The sequence below is a fragment of the Lissotriton vulgaris genome, chromosome 12, assembly GCF_964263255.1.
Source record: "Lissotriton vulgaris chromosome 12, aLisVul1.2, whole genome shotgun sequence".
NCBI classification, from domain to species: Eukaryota; Metazoa; Chordata; class Amphibia; order Caudata; family Salamandridae; genus Lissotriton; species Lissotriton vulgaris.
Window position 1 is genome coordinate 655,132,233 of NC_141700.1, and position 24,316 is coordinate 655,156,548.

Sequence of the window (24,316 nt, forward strand, 5' to 3'; positions counted from 1 at the left end):
CGCTGTACTTCGCGGTCCCAATCCCATTCAGTATTTCCTGGAAAAGAGTCTTGCAGTAGTTTGACAATGAACTGTCTAGGGTCTTCCCACTCCTTTCCTTCTGGTATCCCCAGCAGGCGCAAGTTATTCCGGCGTTGTCGGTTTTCATTTTCTTCAATTTTCACCATTAGATCCATGAGGCAAGCAGAATTGGAATCAGTGGCCTGTTTGGTTGCCACTGCTTCAGTTTCCAAATGTTCAGTCCTGGCCTCGACCATGCCCACTCTCTCACTGATGTCTGTACAGGTCTTATTCAGTCGTCTGAGACCACCCTGTAGTTTTTTCGCTGTGTTTGTAGCTGCCCTGTTTTCACCTCTCACCTCCTCTTGAAGTCTTTGATCGAGGCGAGAATGGCAGCAAGTGAGGGTTCCAATGTCTCGCTATCTTTAGCTTGCAATCTTCTTGGGCTGCGTCCTTGTGGTATTGATTGTGATATTGTTGGTTCCTCTTCTTCTAAGTGGTATGACTTTTGCGAGTCCGAATAATCTCATTTAAGCTGACTCCTCCGTTTGATTTTATTTCTTGGTTTTTTAGGGCGAACAATTGTACCAGTGTTATCACAGGAAGCCTCACTTTCCCCTTCACTGGTGCTGTTAGTATTGCCTTCATCTTCCTCGGTCTCCTCTTCCCCTGATGAGCTCGGAGTACTGTCTGATACCGAGTAAAAGGCCTCTTGACCAACTTCTGGGGTCCAAGGGGCGGCAGAGCCAGGAGGAACTTCCAGGTTTCGGATGGCAGCTTCCGTCTTTGTGGGATAATCCCTGGTATTCAGGTTCTCAAAGTGAGTACATAAGGTATTGCCAGTCTTTCCTTCATCAGGTTCTAGGTGCTCACCCTCGTTAGGGAGTGGGGTTAAAAGAGGATTAGGGGGCATAGAGGGGTCAAGTGTAAAATCATGCTCTTCAGTTGAAGTAGGCAATGGTAGAGAAGATTCCGCTGAGTGTTCCAGATTGCAGGTCGGGGTGGGGATAGCTTCTGGTCTTGGAGGGGCGTTACTGGGTTCCATACTAGCATCGGGTACTCGATTGCTATTGCCATTATCGCAATTCTGTTGTGAAGAGTCTTCAGCTCTATTAAGACATTGCGTATTCTTTGTGTTGTTTTTAGCATTGGTAGCTTGATTCTTGGCCACTAGAAAGATTTTGGCTGGAAGAGGCTGTACTAGAGTAGCATTATTGTCTTTATTGTCTTTAAGGACTTTACTGGAGACCCCTACCCCCGCCCCTGCCCCTGTCGGACCAGTGTTTTTTTTTTGCCCCAGTAACCCCACTGACCTGTCTGGACTTAATCTTGCCAGCATCTTCTCCCGCAGAGGAATCCTTTCCTATGGTGGGTGTCTTTACCTTTAAGCCCTTTTGCCACGATAGCTCATTTTCTTCCTTCTGATCCCTTCGCCTGAACCTGGTCTCTCCAATGTGCTTTGCTGCTCCCAAATTCCGAAAAATGTTAAATAAGCTGCCCACACCAGCGCTAGACACTAAAAGCTCCAAAAAAGCACTTCTTGTCTTTCCAGGCGATGTCTCTTTATCCAATTCTCAAAGTGCTCACCAGGCGACCGTGTCGCGGGAGAAACGAGCAGAGACCTCAATCCAGAGTACTGAAGTGCTTTACGATTAGCCGCGGGAAAAGCAAACAGGACCGCGAGGCAAATCTTGTTTCGTCTCTCCAGCGCTATGTCGAGTATCCCGAGCGCGGCTCCGTTCACGCACCGCTGAAAACTCTGCTGTCTCGACACTCGGTATGCGCAATGCTCCTGGGAACCCAGCATCGCCGATTCAGGGCAGGTAGCCGATCACCTGTGGCTCCGGTAGCTAGCGTGGCGTGGCGGCGGCCGCGTACACAGGCTTACGCTGACACCATCTTGCTCTGAACCCAGATGTGGTAGAGAAAGTTTCCCACCATCAATAATTAGCTGTCCCTATGTGCTGGATTAACAGGCGTTCTTTATTATAGTTCAATGATGGTAATGCTTGCTACTTGTTAATATGCTGGTCTTAACCCTTGGAGTGAGACTGACAAGTTCCATGCTGGGATAGTAGATTTTCCATTTTTGTAAAACTAAATCTCTGTGCCCTCTCTCAATCTCTACATTAGTATTTTATAGTTGCCGCCTAAATCACTTTTGTTTTCTATCCACTGTCTTTTATTTTGTATCCTATATTTTCCATCCCAGAAGATTGTTGTGACTCTTCCTACTAAACTTAGCAAATTTATTAGCTAAAACCAACGTACTAGAACAAGAGGAAAAATGAAAAATATTACATTTCCATTTATGGTACTATATGATAATTGTTTTTGATTGAAATATTACTTTGTTGGGTCGCATGTATATCTCAGATAATAGCAAATTAACTTCTACATAAGAAATATTCCAAGAAGATGTTCACATAAGCTTTTCTTTGCTTATTTAGATCTTGATAATAATAAGATCCAAAATAAAAAATACTGTGACTTTCCTCTTGCTTTCTGTCACTCTTTGTACATAATCCTTTTCATTTTCTAGCACCTAGGACATTTTTAAAAATTGCCTTGCAAGCAAGCAAATGAAATGGTAAAATAACCTTACCGAAACGGATTGTAAGTGGTATCTCCGGGAATAATCACAATGTAGCATCTCTATGTTCTAAATAAACGGAGCACATGAGCGAATCCCTCTTTTGCGTGTCAGCTGCACAAACTAGCTTTAAGAGGGCTAGGTGCTCTGGAGCCAAGAGAAGCCTGCTCACTGGAATGTACTAACTTGCTGAAGGAACTTGCCTCTCCAATTTTCACTTATTTTTCCCTGAAAAATGAGTCAACTTATTTTACTGCATTTGTATCTTTTTACCTGAAAGCAAAACTACCAACTTTTAATACCTGCAATACTAATATTATTATTTGTCCAGAAATTGCACTTAATTTAAGAGTGACACCAGAAATCTTGTATTCACTGCCATTTTGTAACAGATAAAGCTGGAACCTTTGTGTACACCAAATATTAATCCAGAAGTGCTCCAAAATATTGCAGAAGTTGAAAATAATAATTGTAAGTAAGTGTAAGGGGATGATCCCCAGCTTAACTGTCATAGGTTTCATAATTCAAACCTTCTACAAACTAAAGCAATATAAAATAAATGAATATGAATCACAGCTTTACCGCCAACACCCAGGCGCAGTGCGTAACCAAGCCTCAACAATTAGAATGTAATCTAGTGTATTGTGCTAAAAGCAAGTTAGTCACTATGGAGCTTCTGAAAATAACCACGTAGCTCTTTGATCTAGAGCTCAATTAAAGAGGGTTGGTTGCACAACTTTAAAATTTCAAATTTAGAGGCTATTATGTATTGCTAACTAAGTCACTGGGAGGAAGTTACAAGCAAAAGGAGACCTATGTAACTGACACCACGGAAGCAGAAATGTGAATGGGATAGAAAAGTCAAAAGGTGTCAATGGATCCTGCAGCCTAGTGGACGTTTTTTCAATGCAGAGTGAAATACACAAAAGACATGACTAAAAAGAGGGTTCAGTTTTGTACAGGAACTCTGCTAAGGTATTACAAATTCCAAGCTTAAATACTTTCAGATAGGGTTCATGGCAATGTTTGTCAGTATGGGCTACTACACTGCAACTCTCTGCTCTATGGGCAATCATGAAAGGCCATACACACTAGATCAAGATAGACTGCCCACCCCCTTCCCCCTTTGTGATGTGTCTCTCTCAACAGCAAGCTACTTCTCAGGAGTAAATTGCCCACATCAGTGTACTTTATAGGTGCCTGGAAAAAATGGGAGTGAAAATATATATATTTATTCAATCGATCAAAAATATGATCATTCACATATTAAAATACAGTACATAATCAATAAAACAGTTACAAAAATGCAGCAGGGAGTGAAAATAGGCAAACTCAGTTTCTTAATGCTCTTACTGCAAAAATGCTTGTGTAATCTGCAGGTCATGCGTTACAATCTTGATAAAATAACTTGGGCCCAGATGTATCAAGATACCCTTTAGCGATTCTCAAATAGCGATTTTTAAGGAATTGCTGTTTGAGAATTTCTAAATGGTATGTATCTAGAAATTCGCTATTTTTTAGCGATTTCTTAAAATTCCTTAATTGCGATTAGCAAATTGCTAATCGCAATTAAGGAATAATTTCCCATTCATTTCTATGGGCCAGGAGGCCCATAGGAATGAATGAACAGTTTTTCTCAATTCGCGATTCGCAATTTGCTAATTGCAAATTAAGAATAATTTCAAGGGTGCAAGGGTGTCTTAAGGACACCCTGCTGCACCCCTGAAATTGACATGTGTGCGCATATGGCGCACATACATGCCCTAAGGGCATGTATGAGCGTCACATGGCACCTTTAGAAATTTCAAAAGTGCTTTTTTAAAAGAATTAGCAAATTACCACCAACTACAAGTTGGTGGTAATTTGCAATTTCTTAGCCTAAATTTGCAGAGCTTAAATGCTACATACATAGCATTTAAGGAATCCTTGCGCAAAATTAAGGAATTTCAAATTTTGCGATTCCTTAATTTTGCGGTGCGATTTTTTGATACATCGCATTTGCTGATTTTTTTGTCGCAAAAACTGCTTTTTTGCGATTCGCAGCGTTTGCGACAAAAAAAAACGGATGATGCATCTGCCCCCTAGTGATTTACTTGACTGCTGTAATGTGCTGCCTAGAACCTACAAAGCATAACTATGACTCACTGTGGGTTTTAAATCAATCTTTGTTATTTTAAGAACGGTATTAAATACACTAAAAAGTGTATCAGTTGCTACTATGTCGTGTACACATGGTTATTTTTGTGTAGTAAAATATAAAGAGACTCACCAGGCTGCGTCTTCGACGTACCGAGCGTTTTCAACTACCACCACAGTACATCAAAGACACAGCCTGGTACAGGCTATTCCTACTTACCTGCTCAACGCCTGAATACCATTGTGGGTGACAAGTGCGTTCAACAATTCTGCCTAACATAACTCAATATAATTACAGAGCTCATATAGAACTAGATAGCTCAAGAAGGTCTAAACACTTTACTACGCTGGTCTAGTCCACATGCAAAAGTCACTGAACATAGTCCAGCAGGTAGGCAAGTTGCCTTCTTGGTACAGGAATTCAACTACCCCCACTCCAATGCTTATCATCAATACAAGCCTCACCACGCACACAGACACCCTCACCCCCAGCCCCATTCTCAGAAAAACGACCATGCTCCAAACAGCTACCATTCGTCATTACCACCTCTTCATCATTTATAAGCATAAAGCCACTGCATCCTTCAATGTCAACACCATCCCCATCACACTCTTGACCACTATACTTGGCCACTCTTTTCAAGTGCCAACATTCATCATTAGACAGCACGACATGCCACCTGTGAACCTCCTTCACTTTAAAAGGACCTCAAAAACTATTAAACCCCTTTTTGACCTTTCCATATTTGATTTTTACCCAATCACTAAGAACAATCCTCGGGTTTTCAATACTAACCTGAAGGACACTACTTGACCCTGAACCACCAGAGACCATTCTAGGGCCTGCAAGGCTATCTTGACGGACACCACTAGATCCTGCGCCCTTCTCCACAATCAAATCTCGCAAATTTGAAGCTGGGTTTCCTCCCTCTCATTATGCAAAGGGAACCTCACCAGTGGCAGAATTTTCAGCGGTACGACTAAACCAAAATCATAATCTGCACATCCCATCGATTAGCCTCTGCATCTGCAGAGTCCCTTTTATCATGTGGTCCTCTCTCTTTACAATTCCATTCGCACGGGGATTCTACTAAGCAGTGCGTGTAGGTCTCTTGCCACACAACACCAAAAAGTCGTTCATCTCTTTAGACGGCAGTTGAGTAGCATTGTCAGTGATGAGTACGACCGGGACACCTTCCTCTCTAAACACCTCGCATAACGCTTCTATGGTTGCATGTGTAGTAACCTTGTGTAAGACTTTAACCACCAGCCACCTGGAATGGACGTCAACTATGACCATTGCTTGGCCAAGATGGCGACGGGCCAGACATGTGATTCGGAGCTCCGCTGTGGGCCCAACGATCATCCAGCAGTTATCTCACCTATCTCGACAAACTCACTAGGGAATCAGGCAGCTCCTGATGCCCTGAATTGTTGTCCGTGTCAGCGAACACTGAGGTGGGGTGGACACTACTGTGAGTCGCGGCCCGGCTGGGCATAATCACTGGGTGCCCGTTGCTCACTCGCTGCGTACCGCGGACCTGGCTGCTGCCTGCCTGCCTGCCTGCCTGGCAGCAGGGTGTGATTACCAGAGGTGTGAGGGCTCGCATTCTCGGCCCGTCTGACGAAGGTTCCTGGAAAACGTGAGGATCGTGCCCCCTGGCAGCATAGGAGAAAGACAGGGCCTACCTGGGAGCCGCAGGCGCTGCATCAATCCAGGAGGCAACCAGCGTTGACAGCGAGGACTTCTGCAGCTGCCAGGTTCTTGGGCTTGGCGGGGCCTGCCAGTGGTGCGGACGGCATTGGTAAGCTGCTGACACTCTGCCGTGTCTCATGGGTGCTGCCAGGTGCTTCTGTGGAACGTCCTGCTCCTGTTCTTCACGGCCTGTCTGGCTGGAATGGGTGCCTGCGGCTGCTGGTCTCGCCCACCGCTGGGCCCCCACACGAGTGGAATAGCCTCCTCTACGACCTCTCCCTGTGATTGCGGTGAGCCGATGGGGCAGGACGGGTGATTCGAAGCCCACAGCCACAAGTTTCCTGCTACAACGCTGGGGCCTAGACTACCCTAACTGGCTGTGGGACAGTCCCCATCTACAGCCCGCGCCAGATGGTGGTGCCCGCCGCTTCCCGGCAATCGAGGCCGCGTGGTGGGCGGCCCTGTAATAACCCTCTTCTTCCTGCATTTCTGGTGAGACGTGGGTACATCTGCAGGCTATCTTCTTTTGGCCATAGACAGCGGCCAGCTGCGCGGTGCTACGAAGCGGACTGCACAGTCCCCCCCCCCCCCCGCCCCCGTAGACTGGCAGACCCCGATTGCCATGGTGAAGAGGGCGACTGCTCAGAAATGCGGTGGGTATTGGAGTTTCTGCTGCCGTGTGCCTCCTGCATGAACTTGTCAGGTTGGTGCTCAATTTTCCTCTTACCACATCAGATCCGGACTGCAGGATCGGCTCAGTCGGTCCCTCCAACCTGAGGCCCTCATGGGGTAGCGCCCACAGTCTTGACAGCTGTGCCTGAAACTACCCCGCTTTGCACACCTCCACAGGGTGACTGAGATCTGTAGAACCGCACCCCTTCTGCAGGCCTGCAATTATCGCACCGATATGACCTGCGACCTTGTGGGACACTGGGAGGTCTCCGATCCAGAGATCTCCACAACGGACTGCTGGTAGGTGCTAGTGCATGGGGAACTGGTTAACTGGGGGGGTGGGATTGCTGCACATAATTACCCGCTAAAAAGGGCAACAGCTTGTTACTACTTGGGCCCCTGCTACCTCGGGCGAGGAGGTTGTCCTCCTGACTGCTGATGCCAGCATGCCTCCCCGCGAGTGGGTTGACCTGCACCATCCACACAATTTTTCTACATCCCTAACGGCTGGGTTGGCCCTTGGTCGGCCTTCTGCAACTCTCCAGAACATCCTGTACGACCTTTCCTTGTCTCTTAGCTGGAACCGCTCGCTACCTGCATCTCCAGGGATCCATTTAGACCCACCACAGTGGGCGTTATCAACAGCGGTCCGCCTGGGTGGTCGCACCACCTCATTGGCATGGTGAACCCTAAACTCACCAAACCACAACACACGTTGGGCGAGGCCACCGAAATAGACCTGACACACGAAGACAAAATCCTCAGTAGCCTTCAGCCTAGAACAGATTATCCAGGCTCACTCTACGCAATTTAAAAAGGTGCTCCAAGCCATCCAGGACACAAAGACCTCCTTGGAGGCTCGCATTGACTCAGTCTCTGTAGAGGTGAACCTACTGTGCGCCGACCATCGTAAACTGACGGACTGAGTGGATGAGACCGAATCTGCGCGGACAGTCCCACACTCCTCCAACAAGGATCTGCAGGAACGCTTAAAAAAGATGGAAGCGCAGATCACTCTCTTACAACATAGAGCATACAACATTTATCTCTTCCTTGATACATCGCTATATTCCTGTCCGTGAACTCTGCTCCTCCCACTTGAATCTGCTTATCATTCCCTCTGTTAAACGGAAAAAACACGGCGGCCTTAGATTCTCCCTCTTGACCCCTCAGTTTTGGAACTCCCTTCCAGCGGAACTAAGATCAGCAACCTCCTACACTCAGTTCAGAACTCTTCTTAAAACCCTACTGTTCTCACAGGCATACGAGTAAGCTTCTGTCCCCATCTCATTGCTCATTCTGCTCACAGCGCCATGAAACCGTTTGGTGCAAGTGCGCTTTACAAATGATTTTAACATAACATAACAGAGCGGAAGATGCAGAGGGCAGGTCTAGGCGCAACAACATCTGCCTGCTGGGTTTCCCGGAATGATCAGAGGGCCCCAGCATGGAACTGCTCCTAGATGACTGGCTGGTGAAAAAAAAATTTGATGGCAAGGCACCAAACTTTTTTCGATTGAGAGAGCGCACCTTACTTCCAGGTGCTCCCCTCGCCCCATCATAGAGCATCTCCTCAACTACCAGGATTGTGACCTGCTACTGCAGTGCATCTGCCCGTGGATCTATAAAAATGCTCAGATCTCAGCCTACCCTGACTTCACACTGGAAGTGCAACGCCTTCACAGATTGTTCCAGCGTGTCAAACACCGCCTTCAAGAACTGGACTTCAAGTATGTATTCCGATTCCCAGCTAAATTGTGCGTTATAGATGGACTCTCGACCGACATCTTCCAATCCCCAGATGATGCCTGGACATGGCTCCACGTGAAGGATTTGCTGAAATCATCGTTCCTGGAGCAACCTGACGATAACTGGCTTGATCCCAAGCCGCGAAGGCACAGACCCCGCCCCCGAGAGCACGACCTTCTAAAGTACAGGCAGCAGAAGAGCAGGCCCGAGTGGTGGCAGAGGCCACCCTCCACAGAATGAACCCTTTCGTCCCCTGCTGGGTAGTCACCCTCCGGAGTTGGTATCGGACTTGAGTGGCTCTCACTTTTCATCAGGCGGGGTTCACCGTGGACTGAAGGTGACTCCCAGGTCAGCAGATGATCTGGGAGTATAGTTATGGGGATGGGACGACGACCCAGTACTGGCTAGTACCCCCGCATCGCTTGCTGCTGACTTGTAAGCAGCACACCATGGACCGTGGTATTGCGAGATGCCCACACTATTGCTCTACTGGACATTACTATTAAGGCACCAGTACCACCTCCACTCTCCTCTCAAAAGTCATGCCTCCCACAGGCTCCTACGTGGACTCTAGGTTTCAAAGCTGTTTTACCATCTTGCGTTGGCTGAAGAAGATTCTATGGATGCTGCCAATCAACACCCAGAGGTCTGTGGTGAACGCTTTGGTTACCTCCCGGTTGGACTATGGTAATGTACTCCACCTGGGGGTGACCAAGGCAGTCACTAGAAGCCTCCAGTTAGTGCAGAATGCTGCGGCACGTCTGCTCAGTGGCTGTCGTAAAACTGACCATATAACGGGACGTCTTCATGATCTTCACTGGCTAAAGGTGAATAGCCGAGTGAAATTTAAGGCGCTCAGTTACATGCACAAAATCAGGATGAGAACTGCTCCCAGCTATCTGCAATCCCTGGTCAATGCCTACTCCCTTCTCGTTCCCTTCGTTCCTCTTCTCAAATTCTTTTCACTGTGCCCAAGTTTAGATTGTCTAGGATGGGCGGAAGGTCGTTCGCTTTCCTAGGGCCCAAGTTATGGAACTCTCTTCCTTTCGACATTCGCTCCGAGGACTGCTATGCTCGTTTCCGCAAATCCGTTAAGACCTGGCTTTTTAATCAATAACTGCGTTTCTTTCTGTTCCTACTGCTTGTTGCTATTTCTCAGCGCCGGGAAACCCTTTCGGGTAGCCGTCGCGCTTTATAAGCTCAATAAATAAATAAATAAAGCTATATTGTTTTTATAGTTCTTATTGCCTCTGTTGACTAGATTAGGAATGTTTAACTGTACGGGCCAGAGAGACTGTCCTGGTGGGGTGGGGTTATGTCATCACGAGCTGCTCTACTAGTGTCCAGTTTGATCCTTAACATTCACCGACATGTAGTGAATTTACCACATACTACCCGGATATTCCCAGGCGGGCAGGTGGGTTGGCCAGTGTGTTGAGGATCTCTTCCCCTTTGACGCATGGAATACCCCATATGCCTAACACACAGATGAACATGCATGTTCCCCAATATCATATCATGACTTGGAAAGTACTGGGCATGGCCACACCAACAAAACGCCATCGTATATATGCTTATCTCAAGAGACAAGTCCAGACAGCTATACTTCAGGAAAAAATATCTCACCACCATTAAATTACACAAACTGCATGCACGATGGCGGGGACAGGTACACAGCACCACAACCTCTTCCTTTGCCAGAGGGGTTCTCATTTGGATAGCTCCGGAAGTACCATATGTTGTGGCTTCACAGAAATTAGACACAGAGAGCAGATTTGTAGAGCTGAAGGGTCAATTGGACAGTACCCCCTGGCACTTGTTACAATATATGCCCCCAACATCCGCCAGTGTGAGTTCCTTGATACTGTAACCGCAGCACTCTTTCGCAACCCGTCCTCTCCCGCCTTCTGGGGTGGTGATTTTAATTGGGTCCTGGACGGGATCCTAGATCACTGTACAACCCCGCTCAGAGCGATACTATCTGAACGTGCTGCTTGGCATATCTGTCCAAGGGTGACCCACATGCATCTACAGGATGTCTAGTGGCTCACACATACATCAGACCTTGAATACTCTTTCTATTCCCCTGTATACAATAGAACTGATTTACTTTGTACTCCACACCTTAGTGCTCAGTTGGCCCTTTTCTCGTATCCCTTGGAAGTAAAATTTTCAACTGCCGTTTGTAATCAGAACGCAGGGTGATATGGCCACCCCAGGCATAGGTATCGAAATATTCTAGGCCCCAGCCTGCTGCTAAGGTCTCCCTTTCGATAACAGCATAATGGCGCTCAGTATCTGTCAAGGTACGCGATGCGAACGCAACAGTTTTCTCTGTGGCGCCATGCATTTGAGACAACACTGTACTGATACCTGTTGCAATCACATCTATAGTGACTATAGTTTTGTTCCTTGTACCAAAAGGAACCAAAATATGGGCATTACACACCTCATCTTTGATTTGTTGGAAACACTTTTGCTGTAGCATACCCCACTCAAAACACACTCCTTTTTAAACATTCTGTCTTGCTGGCAACATTTCTGAAAATGTTTGATTTGTACTCTAACAATCCTAGGAAAGAGAACAATTGCTACTTGTCCCTGGGTGACGGCGCAGACCTGATAGAGGATAACAGGTCGTTTTGGGGTCTTACACCATCAACAGACAGATGGTACTCAATTTGTTCCACTAAAAATTCACATTTTTCTTGCCTTAACGTCATCCCGGACTCAGACAGATAATCCAATGTCAACTTTAATGTTACATGATGGCTCTCCACAGCATCACCGAACACCAATATAGCATCCTGAAAATAGATGACATTGTCCATACCCTTAAATATCTCATTCTTCATTCTCTGGAAGACACTTGCCGCAGACGATAACCCAAAAGGCATCCTAGTAAACTGGCAAGTGCTTTCCATGGTGATGAAAGACATTAAGGATTTGGACTGTGTGAGAGCTCCGAAGATCTGTCAGACCGGAAGTGGGGTGAAACGGGCTAAGACAAGGAATACGTACCGGAAAAGCCCAGCGGTCTAGTTGCTCTTGGTCGGCTCAACACGAACATCCTGACGTCATTAGCGGCCGACAAACAAAAGGGTGGAGATCCGGACACAGAGAAAGGCGTTGAGGAGAGTGACGGAGAAGACACCAGAGGGAAGGACGCTACGAAGAAGAGAGGAGAGCGCAACAAAACAGGAGAGGAGCCCAGTGGCGGTCCTGAAAGAAGAACAAAGACCCCTGGAGCGGTGTATATTGCGGTCAAACCCGGCTGCCCAGGAAAAGGAGAGGACGCCCCGGGTCCCAACGCAACGGCCCGGATCCTGGGTCGTGGCTCAAGGCAAGTAGCTTTAAAGGGATCGTTTTGGTGGTGGTGGGGCGGCATGAAAAATTAGGGCACGCGTGGTTTTGTGTGTGCACTTCCCTGACACAGAGCACCGGCACGCTAATCCCCGGTTTTATTTCCCCCTCGCACAGCGCCCTGGTGATGGTGGTGGCATTAAGCAGTAACAAAAGAGAACTCTGAGCTAATCCCCAGTTTTGTATGTTTTCTCCTTTTTTTTGGATTGCCCGGGCTGAGGGATGACACGGCGCTAGCTGCCTTTTCTGGTACCAAACCTCGGGAGCCAAAGAAGACAGTCAAGTGGGAGAAGAGGATTCCACAGCTGTTCCTTTTTTTTTTTTTATTGACAGTGTATCAATACTCTGTCCATTCCTGTATTTTTTTGGTTATATGGGAATGACAAAACAAAGCTCCCGCAATCTATTGCCTCACAGGAAAATAAAGGTTCAGAAAAACCTATACTGTGCATGTCCTGCATTCCCTTCTGCCCCCAGGGCTACTGCAGCACTTACAGACTTTTGTGGAGAAGCATTTGGTAGTATGCATGCCTGAGATCAAGTTTGGAAAAATATTTACCTTCTTTAAGCAGTAAAATCAGCTTGTTAACGTTGGGCATTGAGAAATTTTCAGATACGATATTCTGGTTGAGCCTTGTAAGTCAATGCAAAACCTTAACATCATGTCCTTCTTCTTAGTGATGACCAAGGGAGAAATCCAATTTGAAGCCTCAACGGGTTCAATTGCCCCACTCTCCAACGTTTTCTTGACTTCTTCTCTCCCCCTTATGGGTACCCTCCTTAATTTGTGCTGCACAGGGACAGGACCTTGCTTAAACTTGATCTCATGCATGTATCCCTCCAACTCACCCAACTCTTTCCTTCAGTCCTTACCTGCACCTTGTTATATGTCCTCCAGAGTGATGTCTTCAACAACCATGACTTGGTTTGGTGCCCACGGATTTATGATAATGTGAAAATCATACTGGTGATACTATCCCAAATGGGTGGTGCAGACTCAGCCACATACACATTTCTACTAACACACCTATCCATGAACATTATATCAGTTTTGGCAACAAGCGCACTTTTAGCCACTCCTTGAGCAAGATACTCTTAGGAATAATTGTATACAGGGAACCAGAATCCACCATCACCTCCACTACTAATGGTCAACTCCGCTTTGGGCTTTTTCAACCTGGCTGTCCCAACATATGTGCTGTGTTCTTCAGTAACATATAATACCTTGTCACCCAACAAGTCACTGCACCAAACATGCGCTTGACTGACAGTTTTCTTAACCTTGTGATAAACTCATCCACCGACTCTCCTATCCATTGAGGTTGTGTGTAAAACGTATGCCTTCTCATAACCACATTCGCAGTCTCTTCCTTCCTTCAACACACACATGTTCAACGTGGCGCACCGCCTGGTTGACAGCTTTAGGTACATCCTTAAACATGAGATGACCTTCTTTTCCCAATGTGCTTAATAAAGTGGCCCTTTTCCTACCCACACTGAATTCCAAACCACCAAGAGCTTCCAGATTTATATCAAATAGATCTACCCACTCAACTTAGGGAACTTTAAGTTGGGAGAGAAGAACGGGTGGCGGGATAATCGCTGACACCTCCATGACTGCAGTTACTCTTAGCCCCTGACAAATACACTTCTAAACTGCAACGAAAGAGAAAGTAGGAAAAATCAAAATCTGTGCTTCTGATAAAGAACACTATTCCAGTGTAATCACTGCTTCAGCTTCACACTGGGCAAAAATTACCAAATCATTACCGTCCTGTTCGTGAGCAAAAGTTTTTTTAAAAACTAAATTACCACACCAATACCATCCAAAATGCCGAGCTCACGCCTGTAAACTGTGGCTCCTGGTATCCCGCTGTTAGTAATTGATACGTTGGTCCATGCCAATGCTAGCACTAAATGTTGCTCTTCATTATCACTCCTTTACCATCCTAAAAGGTGTGCTGTCACCAAATTCAAGCAACACATGAACACCGGTTTCTAAAACGGCACTGGTGAGACGAGAGTTGAAGGTGCGTGAGCGTTGCCTGGTAACCAGCATCCACCAAGAACTGCTCTCTATAGATTTCCTCAAGCTTGGATACAGCCAGGGTTAGCCAACGTCACAATCAAAGAGATAGGTGGACACACAGACGTTATCCTAGCAACTACTGCTATTGACGGACATAACAGTTGCTGATTATTCAACATGCACGTACATCATGCGTGTTACACCGGCCAGACAGTTTCACTCACAGTAGGCACGGCCTTACCCACAAGCGCGGAGACAATAAATGGTGCTCACTGTAACGCATCGAACCACCCACAACTACAGGCACTGTGCTTCAACACGTTACTCCGATCCCTGCAGTCTGACCTGAAATGGTAAGAGACTTCGACACCTGGGTTCTTTCGCAGCCACGTCAGACGAGAGTGGAGTTCCCAATGCTGTGCTGGCTAGACGTTGCCAAATGTTGTTGTAAATCAACTCCACACGCCTTATATATTCTCCATATACGTATTTATTAAATGAAGAAACAACTCTCAACGTGGTGCTTCCTCCACCAGCCAGCAAGCAACTGAAAGCAAAAAGAACGCCACACCGACACTATCACAAACGGAATTGGAACCCTCGGAACACCCACAAGACGAATGTCTCTCGAGCCCCATAAATATATTACAACGCTTAACATTAGGAACACCTTCATAAGGTCTCTTCAAAAATTAAAAAGTGTATTTCCTTAACACGCAGAACCGTTTCACCTAAGTACATCACATATCAGTGCACTGATAAGTTTTTCCTTTTTAAGTGATGTAAGCAATTCAGAAACATTAATTCTTCCCCCCCCCACCAACCCTGAAAACGATGCCAATAGTGAACTAAGAGGCAAGTCAGTTGTTATATGCACTCTTGGGGTGTCCTGGGTGCCTATTACACACAAACAATATTACATTTTATTAAATCAAACACAGGAGAAGGTTTTGTACAGTGCAGATCCTGAAGTCATGCATTTTGAGGTTGTCTTATTTGTGATAATGAAAAGAAGGAGGGAATGTGAAATAAAACAATTGCCTAGGATCACACAATTTGGTAAAGTGGGGAAGCAGTGATTGATCCACGTTTTCTGGTTTCACATTGTGCAATTCAGCCACATGATGTATATGCTTCACTTCCTCTACACCCGCTATACTGCTTCAACCCCCTCCCCACTCACCACCCTCCCCACCCTCTTAATCTTCATGACCGCCACTGTGCTAGCATCAAAGCCGCCGCTAGTCACATCACAAACCAAACTTTGTGGCTCCTGAGAAAATGTTTGCGAGTACCCGTGCTCTAGACCTTTCTGAGAACTCTCCTCCTGCTATATCCCTGATATGATAACCTGCTATATCCCTGATATGATAAACCTGTAACTAGAATGCTAAGAGACATTTGCAAGTGCTTCTTTGACAGAACTCTCTGACAATGTTACCTATAGAAGTTTCCTGTAGTGATCCCTATGGAAGTGACATCAAGGCCTTCTTCAGACAGTACAATTCGATGCTCCCTCTGACTGGGTTCCCATTCATTGCCAAGTTTTAGGAGTACATGTTCAGGTACTACCTCTTCTGATATTCCATCTTTTTAAGGCTAGGTCTTTTAAAGTCTACCCTGGCAATAGCTACTCTGGCAGTTCTGTGCAAAGATTCCAATGAGTATTGCTTACTCTACTATGTTTTTTTCCCATGGAGTTTTATGTAGAGCGAACTTGACCTGAAGGAATCAGGTCAAGGTGGTCAGGTGGCAATGCTCCCGCCTTGGCAATCCTCGCTATTACAATTTCCCGAGTGCTCACATTTGCAGTTCCAGTCAGCTTTCTCTACTGCAGTACTCTTTGCCAGAACCAACTCTAAATGTGCTGCTTCCTTTGGGAATTGCCCTCTTAAAGTGAGTGCTCCAACGTGACTCACCTCCTCCTTTTTGCCACGCTTGGTCACCTTCTTCTCCATCTTGGCAGCTGTCTTCTCAGCCCCTTTCACCTTTTTTTCCTTTTTGCTTTTCTTGCCCATCTTTCCTTCTACACTGACTTTACCTATGCGGTGACGTCACGAAAACAACTCACTGTAGAACTCACGTGGATGGAAGCAACCGGTAGCACTAGTTCCGGTTTATGTTAGACATCACATCCGCTTCCTCTCTGCTGTGGATGGTTGAGTGTTAGTTCGTTAGACGATATAAGACAGACCGGCAGCTTCGGTCGGCCATCTTGGAGTGGTAAGATTTTGTTTCATGAGGCAGACTGACAGTCAGCTCATACAAACAAACACGTAAAGATCGTTTATTCCGTCTCAAAGGCCTTCGTGTACTAGATTAATATAACGTGAATTACAACTTCATGAAATCCTCTTAGTAATGTTTCTGCAAGAGCCTAGTTTTTGTCTCTCATCTAAATGGTCGAACCGTCGCAGTGGGCAGATGAACGGAAGAACGACGTTCCCAAGATTGATAAAGTTGGTCTAAAGAGTACCCCCTTTTTAATAATTAAAAAACACAACCGTTCCTGCAACGGTTGAGTTCCGCAAGTTGAAAGGAGACAAGAAAGTTCTCTTCTACCGTGAAGAGAGAAAAGGCAGGGGCAGCTGAAGAATGAGTGCTGCTGCTCTGCTGCCACCTGACTGTATTTCTACCCGCATGAACCATTATTTAAATGCCACGGCCGGAATAAAAATTAGGAAACTCAACTAACGCCGGTATTTTCTCCCCTTATCAAACAACATGTAAGAAGAAAGCTTTAAAACATAATCTAGAGCTGCCTTTCTTCTGATCTCTGACTGCTACGTAAAGTAAATAAAAACAGAAGAGTCACAATGTTACAAATGAATACAAATTACTTTATATGTAGTTCTATTTCAGTATCACATCAGAGCCTTTATAGACTCTTAAAAGATAAACAAATGGCCGGTATTTTTCTTTTTGGGGGAAGTGACAAACTAGCCGAAGAAGAAACAAGCGATTTCTGCAAGGTGCGCTGCCTTAAACAAATGTAAATGTGTAAAATTGGTTATTCAGCAAATCAAAAGGCTGCTTGGGCACCAGTAAAGGCTTCAATTGATTAAAATTAAATTTGTCCTTTTAATAGAAATCTATAAAAAGAGTTTACATTTGGTACGGCAGGGCCTTACTGAAAACTTTTGAAAGCACTGTTACCATTTAAACAACCGGTTAATACATTTTGCAACAGTATGTTTACACTGTGCGCATACTTTTGTGTAATATATATTTTTTAACTTGAAATATTCACTCCTCCTAGCACTATATTTTCATGTCACTATTTCTCCAGTGCACCAACCAGGATTCAAGTCAGTGCCTCTCTAGTGATCACATTAACTGTCTTCTTTGCTCAGGTAAGCACAGGACACAGGTAAGGGTCGCAGTTGTTTATTCTATTGTAAAGGTCTTGGCCTCATTCTTCTGCAGGTCTGCCCACTGCGATGTCCCTCTCGTGAATGCCCCTCTCGTGAATGCCCCCTCCCACACCCTTGCCCTGATGTGGTGTCCGGTTCCCCAGTGTCCACTTCTGGTCCTGCAGGGTCCTAGTGCCCTGCCCTCAGGTCACTACTTTAACCAACTGAGCTTTCCTACCAAAAAAATGCATTTCCCAAAGATACATTTAAATTGCATTTATTTTGTCATTTAAGGTTTGTGCATTATATTTTGTATGCGTGAAATGCTGATAAACTGAGAATATTTTGTTCTTTTTAGCTGCGTCTCTGCTCTTGCCCCACACTCGCTCACACAAGCCCTCACATTTGTCAAGATCACAGTTTCCATACATTTCTTTATGCACATTGGCCGTTGCTTCTATAGTTTCAAGATTTCCACTCACAACATGCCTTATGGAAGGAACATCCTACTGTGGAAACCACAGCATAGCTTCAGGGTCATGCAGATATACTGACCGAAAGGAGCCTATGATCGTACATTCAATGTCAAGCATTGGCAAAGTCAAAAGGTCTTGTCTGTGGGGCAGCTATTGGCTTTGTCAATTTCTTTTAGCCATATTGTAAAGCATCACAGCTGCTGTACAGCATGACTGAAAATTAGGGGGAAAAGTGCTACGACACGGCCAGCGCTGACATAGCTGCCAAGTTTCTTAGATCCATGCGTGATGTGCTACTCCAGTCCAGGTTTATTTTTATTTCATTTTGGAATTTGTACTCCTGTTTTATAATGGAATAAACATGACTACAAGTCCTAGAATAGAAAACAAAATTAACTGGAGCAACACATCACAGATAGACCTGGAAAGTTAGCAGCCCTAACTACCAGGAACAGTGATCTTTCTTAGAATGGGACTATTCCCTGCTTTCACAAAAAATGTTTACTTATCTTACAACTGAGCTCAAGTTCGGTGTGTTGGCCCTGGATGAAGACAGTGCCAAAAAACATGCACAGCAGGGAGCACAGAACTGTCTGCATCTTTCTAGCAGCTTGAAATCCATTGGCACGATCTTTGGGCAACACAAACAAATGATGGAAAGATATCTGACTAAATCATACATTCACCCCCAGTCAAGAGATCTGGGTTAAATCCATTGTTCTTTTGATTACCTTTGCTTACCATGGCTGAGTTTAGACCCAGGCAATTCAGTACTTAATGCTCAATAGTGAAGTGACAAAGGAGAGAACATAACTAAAAAGACATAAAGTCAGTGACTTTAGATTTATTATCATGAAAAGGTAAAAAACATTAGTTAAAAATTGATTCTCAAATGTAATTAATCACACATAGAAATAGTCAAATCAACATTACATAACATCACAATAAAATTAAAAATTACAATTTTTATAAAAAAGAAAATTATAAAGAGAGAGGAAGTGGCATAAAATGCTTCTCGAAGCGCGTTTCGGCGACCAGCGCCTTCTTCTGGAGTAGCCGCGAATAATCTGATAACAAAAGAATATTAAAAGTGACATAAGCAAATGTTTTTGACAATTTATTAGTTAACACCTTGGCTGCTATGGCTTTTCCCCTCCTGTGCTGATTGATGGATGAATCCCATTATACATGACGAGCTCAGCTCGTCATAAGCACACGACCAGTGTGCCTCATGACGAGCTGAGCTCGTCATGAGCAGCGAAGGGGTTAAAAACAACCTTTAGATGAGGAGAATCTTAGAGAACACTGATTGTGATCAACGATATTACAAGTCTCACCCATTGTCACTTAATGATTCTCAAAAAGCAATTTATCATGACACTCAAAAGCCCTATTTCATTGCTCATTCTTGTTCAAAACATATTTGATATATGTTAATATGAGATAGAGTAATTTAGACATAAAAAGCAAAAGGTCTTAATCGGCTCACCAATCATGTTAGCTACCAATAGACTTCTTTTTATATCTATGTTATATATTGAAGATGAACGCTATAGAATGGTGATTAATATATATTTATCGCTTTTAGCTATAGTTACTGCTCTAGCAGTTTTTCAGGACTGAAGGTTGAAGATGTAGTCCGTGAATCAACGATGGTTAAGCTAAAGGAGGGAGGATAACACACTTTCAAGTATATATGTTTTTATTCTATATGGATGTTTATCTCACGGATCAACTTGATTCAAATAATTCCTAAAAACAATATTTCAGGGAACTTACAATTTCGAGTGATCCAGATGTGCTACGGATTGGTCAAAATTCGAAAGAAGGAAGGATGCCTGTTCTGAGAAGGAATTTTCTTCAGGATAGAATCTGTAAGTTCAAGTTATATATATTGCATATTGAGACAGGTTGAATATTGCTCAATAAATGCGATATTACAAAATACCCAGAAAGTTATAGATGTATATTACAAGATGCACCCTGCGTTTATTAAAATATATAGGGACATCTCTTATCTCATTTTTTTAGTTCTTATTAGTCCATATTGAATCACAGAGTTTGGATATCTTAAGTAATTTAAGTGATCAACAAACTAAATAGAGTTGTTGATAAACATATGGCTTAAGAGCGAATTCACTTTTTGAGAACGGTAGATTGATTTAAAAGTTCAAAAAAGCCTACAGTTCTATAGAGTATACGATCGTTATAGCTGGATTCTTTTTATGTCTAAATTACTCTATCTCATATTAACATATATCAAATATGTTTTGAACAAGAATGAGCAATGAAATAGGGCTTTTGAGTGTCATGATAAATTGTTTTTTGAGAATCATTAAATGACAATGGGTGAGACTTGTTGTAACATCGTTGATCACAATCAGTGTTCTTTAAGATTCTCCTCATCTAAAGGTTGTTTTTAACTAATAAATTCTCAAAAACATTTGCTTATGTTACTTTTAATATTCTTTTGTTATCAGATTATTCGTGGCTACTCCAGAAGAAGGCGCTGGTCGCCGAAACGCGCGTCGAGAAGCATTTTATGCCACTTCCTCTCTCTTTATAATTTTCTTTTTTATAAAAATTGTAATTTTAAATTTTATTGTAATGTTATGTAATGTTGATTTGACTATTTCTATGTGTGATTAATTACATTTGAGAATCAATTTTTAACTAATGTTTTTTACCTTTTCATGATAATAAATCTAAAGTCACTGACTTTATGTCTTTTTAGTTATGTTCTCTCCTTTGTCACTTTACTATTGAGCATTAAGTACTGAATTGCCTAGGTTGTTACATTTCATGTGTTGTTCATCCCTGACCTAGGAATTACCATATCCATTTATTCAGGGGGTCCTTGTTACCTACAAACAATGAGTTTAGACCCAGCCATATGCAAATCCGTCTTGATCCTGTGCCTGATTGGAACGGTCCAGACCTAACTGCCTAGCCTGGTCCTCCATGGACCGGAAAGAAGCATCCTGGGTATCTGGGTATTACCCTTCATCAGCCAGGCTAGCTTGAATCCAGTGGCACAGTGAGCAAGGGGCTCATGTCTGGGCATATCCATCCCTCTTAGGGATCTTTTGGCACTCTTTTTTCTAATGAGATGGGATGGAGCAAGTAACGAAGAGGAACGTGTTGGGAGTGGATAGGGCAAGAAACAACAGGGGATGGGTGTCGATGGACTGGATAAGCAACATTATACGAGGAGGGTGGGGGAGGACCTGGCAAGCAATAATGCGGGATGGGGGAGGAGGAAAGGTGTGCGAGTAAATGGAAAGAAAAGTACCTTTGAAAGCAGTGAGCAGAGTAAGCTCACTGCAAATGGAAATCCATACTTAGGCCATGCTCCAGGGTAGTGGCAAGCACCCAAACCGGAAGTGAAGCTGGTATTCTCTGACCATAGAGAATGTAATGTAAATATGACTTGTAAAGTGCGAACTCGTGGCCTGAGGCGTCTTGGCGCTGTTGAGGTCTGATTTAGGCAGCAGCACTATCCTTTTCAGATCAAGCGGGTGCATCAATGTCTTCCACTCCTGTGTGAAAATCCAGGTTTATAAGGTTTTTCTGAAGGAGAGTAGCGAGGATTCAGCTTTTAGTGTCAGTGAAAGGCTATTCCAGAGCATTGCAGTGGCCCTAAAGAATTTCTTTCCACCCCAGGTAGTTTTCCTGAATGGGGGGACAGTCAGGTTCTTAGGAGAGCCTGAACAAAGTGTCCTTGCTGGATATACCATTTACATTTTTTCTTAAAACGGTCTAGCCCGAGTCCGTGCAGTGATTTATATGCCAGACAGCGGTGCTTGACTGGCAGCCAGTGTAATTTCCTAATGGCACCTGTGGCCGACTCGTATTTTGGAATAAAAAAAAAGAAAACAGGCGCATTGTTCTGCAGTGTCTGAAGCGATGAATTGAGTGATGATTAAGCCAACCAATGAAAAGCAATGAGCGGGTTATTTGTCCCCTGTAGGTAAACAAACTGTCTCACAAGCGACAGTGCATGTATTGTCTTAGGCGATAACTATAGTAAATGATGTGGGACGGTTGGGGGTGGAAAAGGGAAAACCTATCAAAGAAGCGAATGTGCGGACAGAATATTGAAGGGAATAAAACAACTGACAGTACCCCCTAAAATATTTAAGGGTGGTAGCGGAAAGGCAGGAGAGTGTTTAAGGAAGGAGTAGGAATGTGTCCTGCCTGAAGGGAAACAACCTTTACCATGCAAGACCATAACCATGCAGGACCTTAACCATGCAGTCTATACCATGCTGGTAAGCACTATGCAGGTAAGTATGTAATCCTTTACCTCACAGTACAGATAAGTATATATTTTTTAAATAACTTACTTTAATGTTAATGATAAAAGTTATTTTAGGATTTATGGATGGGTAAAGGAAGGTAAGGATGACTTTAGGGTTCACAGGCGGTTAGAGGTTAAGGGAGGCAAGGGTTACTTGAGCGGTTACGGGTGAGTAGATGTAAAGGGAGGTGAAGTTGACTTGAGGATTCAAGGGTGGGTACAGGTAAAGAAAGGTGAGGGTTCAGGGTTGGATAGACACAAAGGAAGGTGACAGTGACATGTGGATTCAGGGATCAGTAGAGGTAAAAGAAGATGAGGGTAACTTGAGGGTTTGATGTGGGTAGAGGTAAATGGAGGTGAGGGTGAAGTGAGTGTTCGGGGTAGGTAGCGGTAAAGGTAGGTGAGGGTGATTGAGGGTTATGAGGTCATTAGAGATAAAGGGAGGTGAGCATCACTTGAGCGTTCAGGGATAGGTAGAGTTAAGGATGGTGAGGATGACTTGTTGGTTCAGGGGTGGATAGAGTTAAGGGAAGGTAGGGGTGAATTTAAGGTTTCGGGATGGTTAGAGGTAAAGGGAGATAGCAGGGATTTTAGGGTTTAGGGCTGGTAGAGGTTAGGTGAGTTTAGGGGTTAGGGATGGGTATACATAAAGGTGGAAGAATAAACAACAGGAGTACACCCGTAGACCCAGTTAAGATCTGGGTGGTGATTATATGTAACAGAAAACAATATCTCAACAGGTTTTGTTTTGGAGGCTAGTAAATTAGCATGCGCATTTCATTGCAAAAGAAACAGGCAGGGAGACTCAAAGATTCAAAGAGGTGCCAAAGGCACATTCTTATTCAGAACAAAAATGGAGTGAAAACAGTAGGATTAGCACTGTTGACAGTGAATGTGGAAGTAACCCGACAAAACTTTGTGCACATAAGTGCTCGTGACACACAGGGTGACACAGTGATAAAGGGTGCAGAGTGAACAATGGTGAAAGTATATACAAAGTACGTGTGGTCCACAGGTAAGAATTTACAAAGCTTTACAGAGAATTTAGCATTTTAGTGAACCAGAGTTATTGCGCCAAACGATGCGCTGTGGAGTCAACGGCGTTTCGACCCGTCACAAGTTGGGGTCATCATCAGGACCAGGTTACTATTTTGGGAAGTGCTGATAAGAAACTGGATAGTCAAGTATCGTTTTGATGGATGGAGCTCCGGGGGGTACAGGGGCTCAGGAGGCGGAGCTGCCAGAAGAGACCCGGGTGCGTGCAAAGGGCTGTCTGAAAATCGGAGTCAGCGGTAGATCACCCTCCAGAGGTACTAGGATCGGTGTCCACGAGCGTTGGGCATCTGTCATATAAATCACCCAGAGTTGGCTGAGGAGTTCTGCAGCAAAAGTATATAATTTAAAGTTGGTCCGCAGAGAAAAACTTTGGCCGGCGTGGGTGGGTCATGTCCAGGACCGGGAAGTAGAAATATGGCAGGCGGGCAATCAATCCTCGCAGAGGAAGCATTCCTCTGGGGGCCGTCCCGCAGGATCGACTCATGGCTGGATCTGGAAATAAAGGTGCATATAAACATTATAAAATCACTGCATGTTTGATGGTGACTAAGTCATCCTCTAAATTCTAAAAGAGGTAACCAACAAATATGTAAATGTGGCACAGCGGCAAATGATAATTCACAAAAACATATGCCGTATGGCAAAAGTCTTAAATGAAATGAGTATGTTTACAGCTTTATCATCTATAAAAGAAACAGGGTGTCACAATGTATATTTCGGAAATTGGTTACGTGCCACAAAGTTTAGTTATCGCTAGTTGATGTGTTCAACTCTTTGAAATACCATGAAATGCAAGCTTCAACTGTGATGGTTTCAAGTTGTCTTGCAAGCAAATGTAAAAAAAAAAAGTACCACAATCCGAGCACACTAATCATGAAATCAATCACTCCATG

The 24,316-nt window shown here is 44.3% G+C and overlaps 1 protein-coding gene across 1 annotated transcript in view; it reads right to left on the reverse strand.

Moving 5' to 3' along the window:
- The window catches only part of LOC147677946 (kelch domain-containing protein 4-like), a 214,904-nt gene extending 198,518 nt beyond the window's left edge, over positions 1–16,386 (reverse strand). The window contains exon 1 of the mRNA XM_086946543.1: positions 16,158–16,386. Coding sequence (XP_086802669.1) covers positions 16,158–16,256 — 99 coding nt within the window. The 5' untranslated portion in view covers positions 16,257–16,386. The remainder of the gene's footprint in view (positions 1–16,157) is intronic.
- Positions 16,387–24,316: the final 7,930 nt, after the last annotated feature.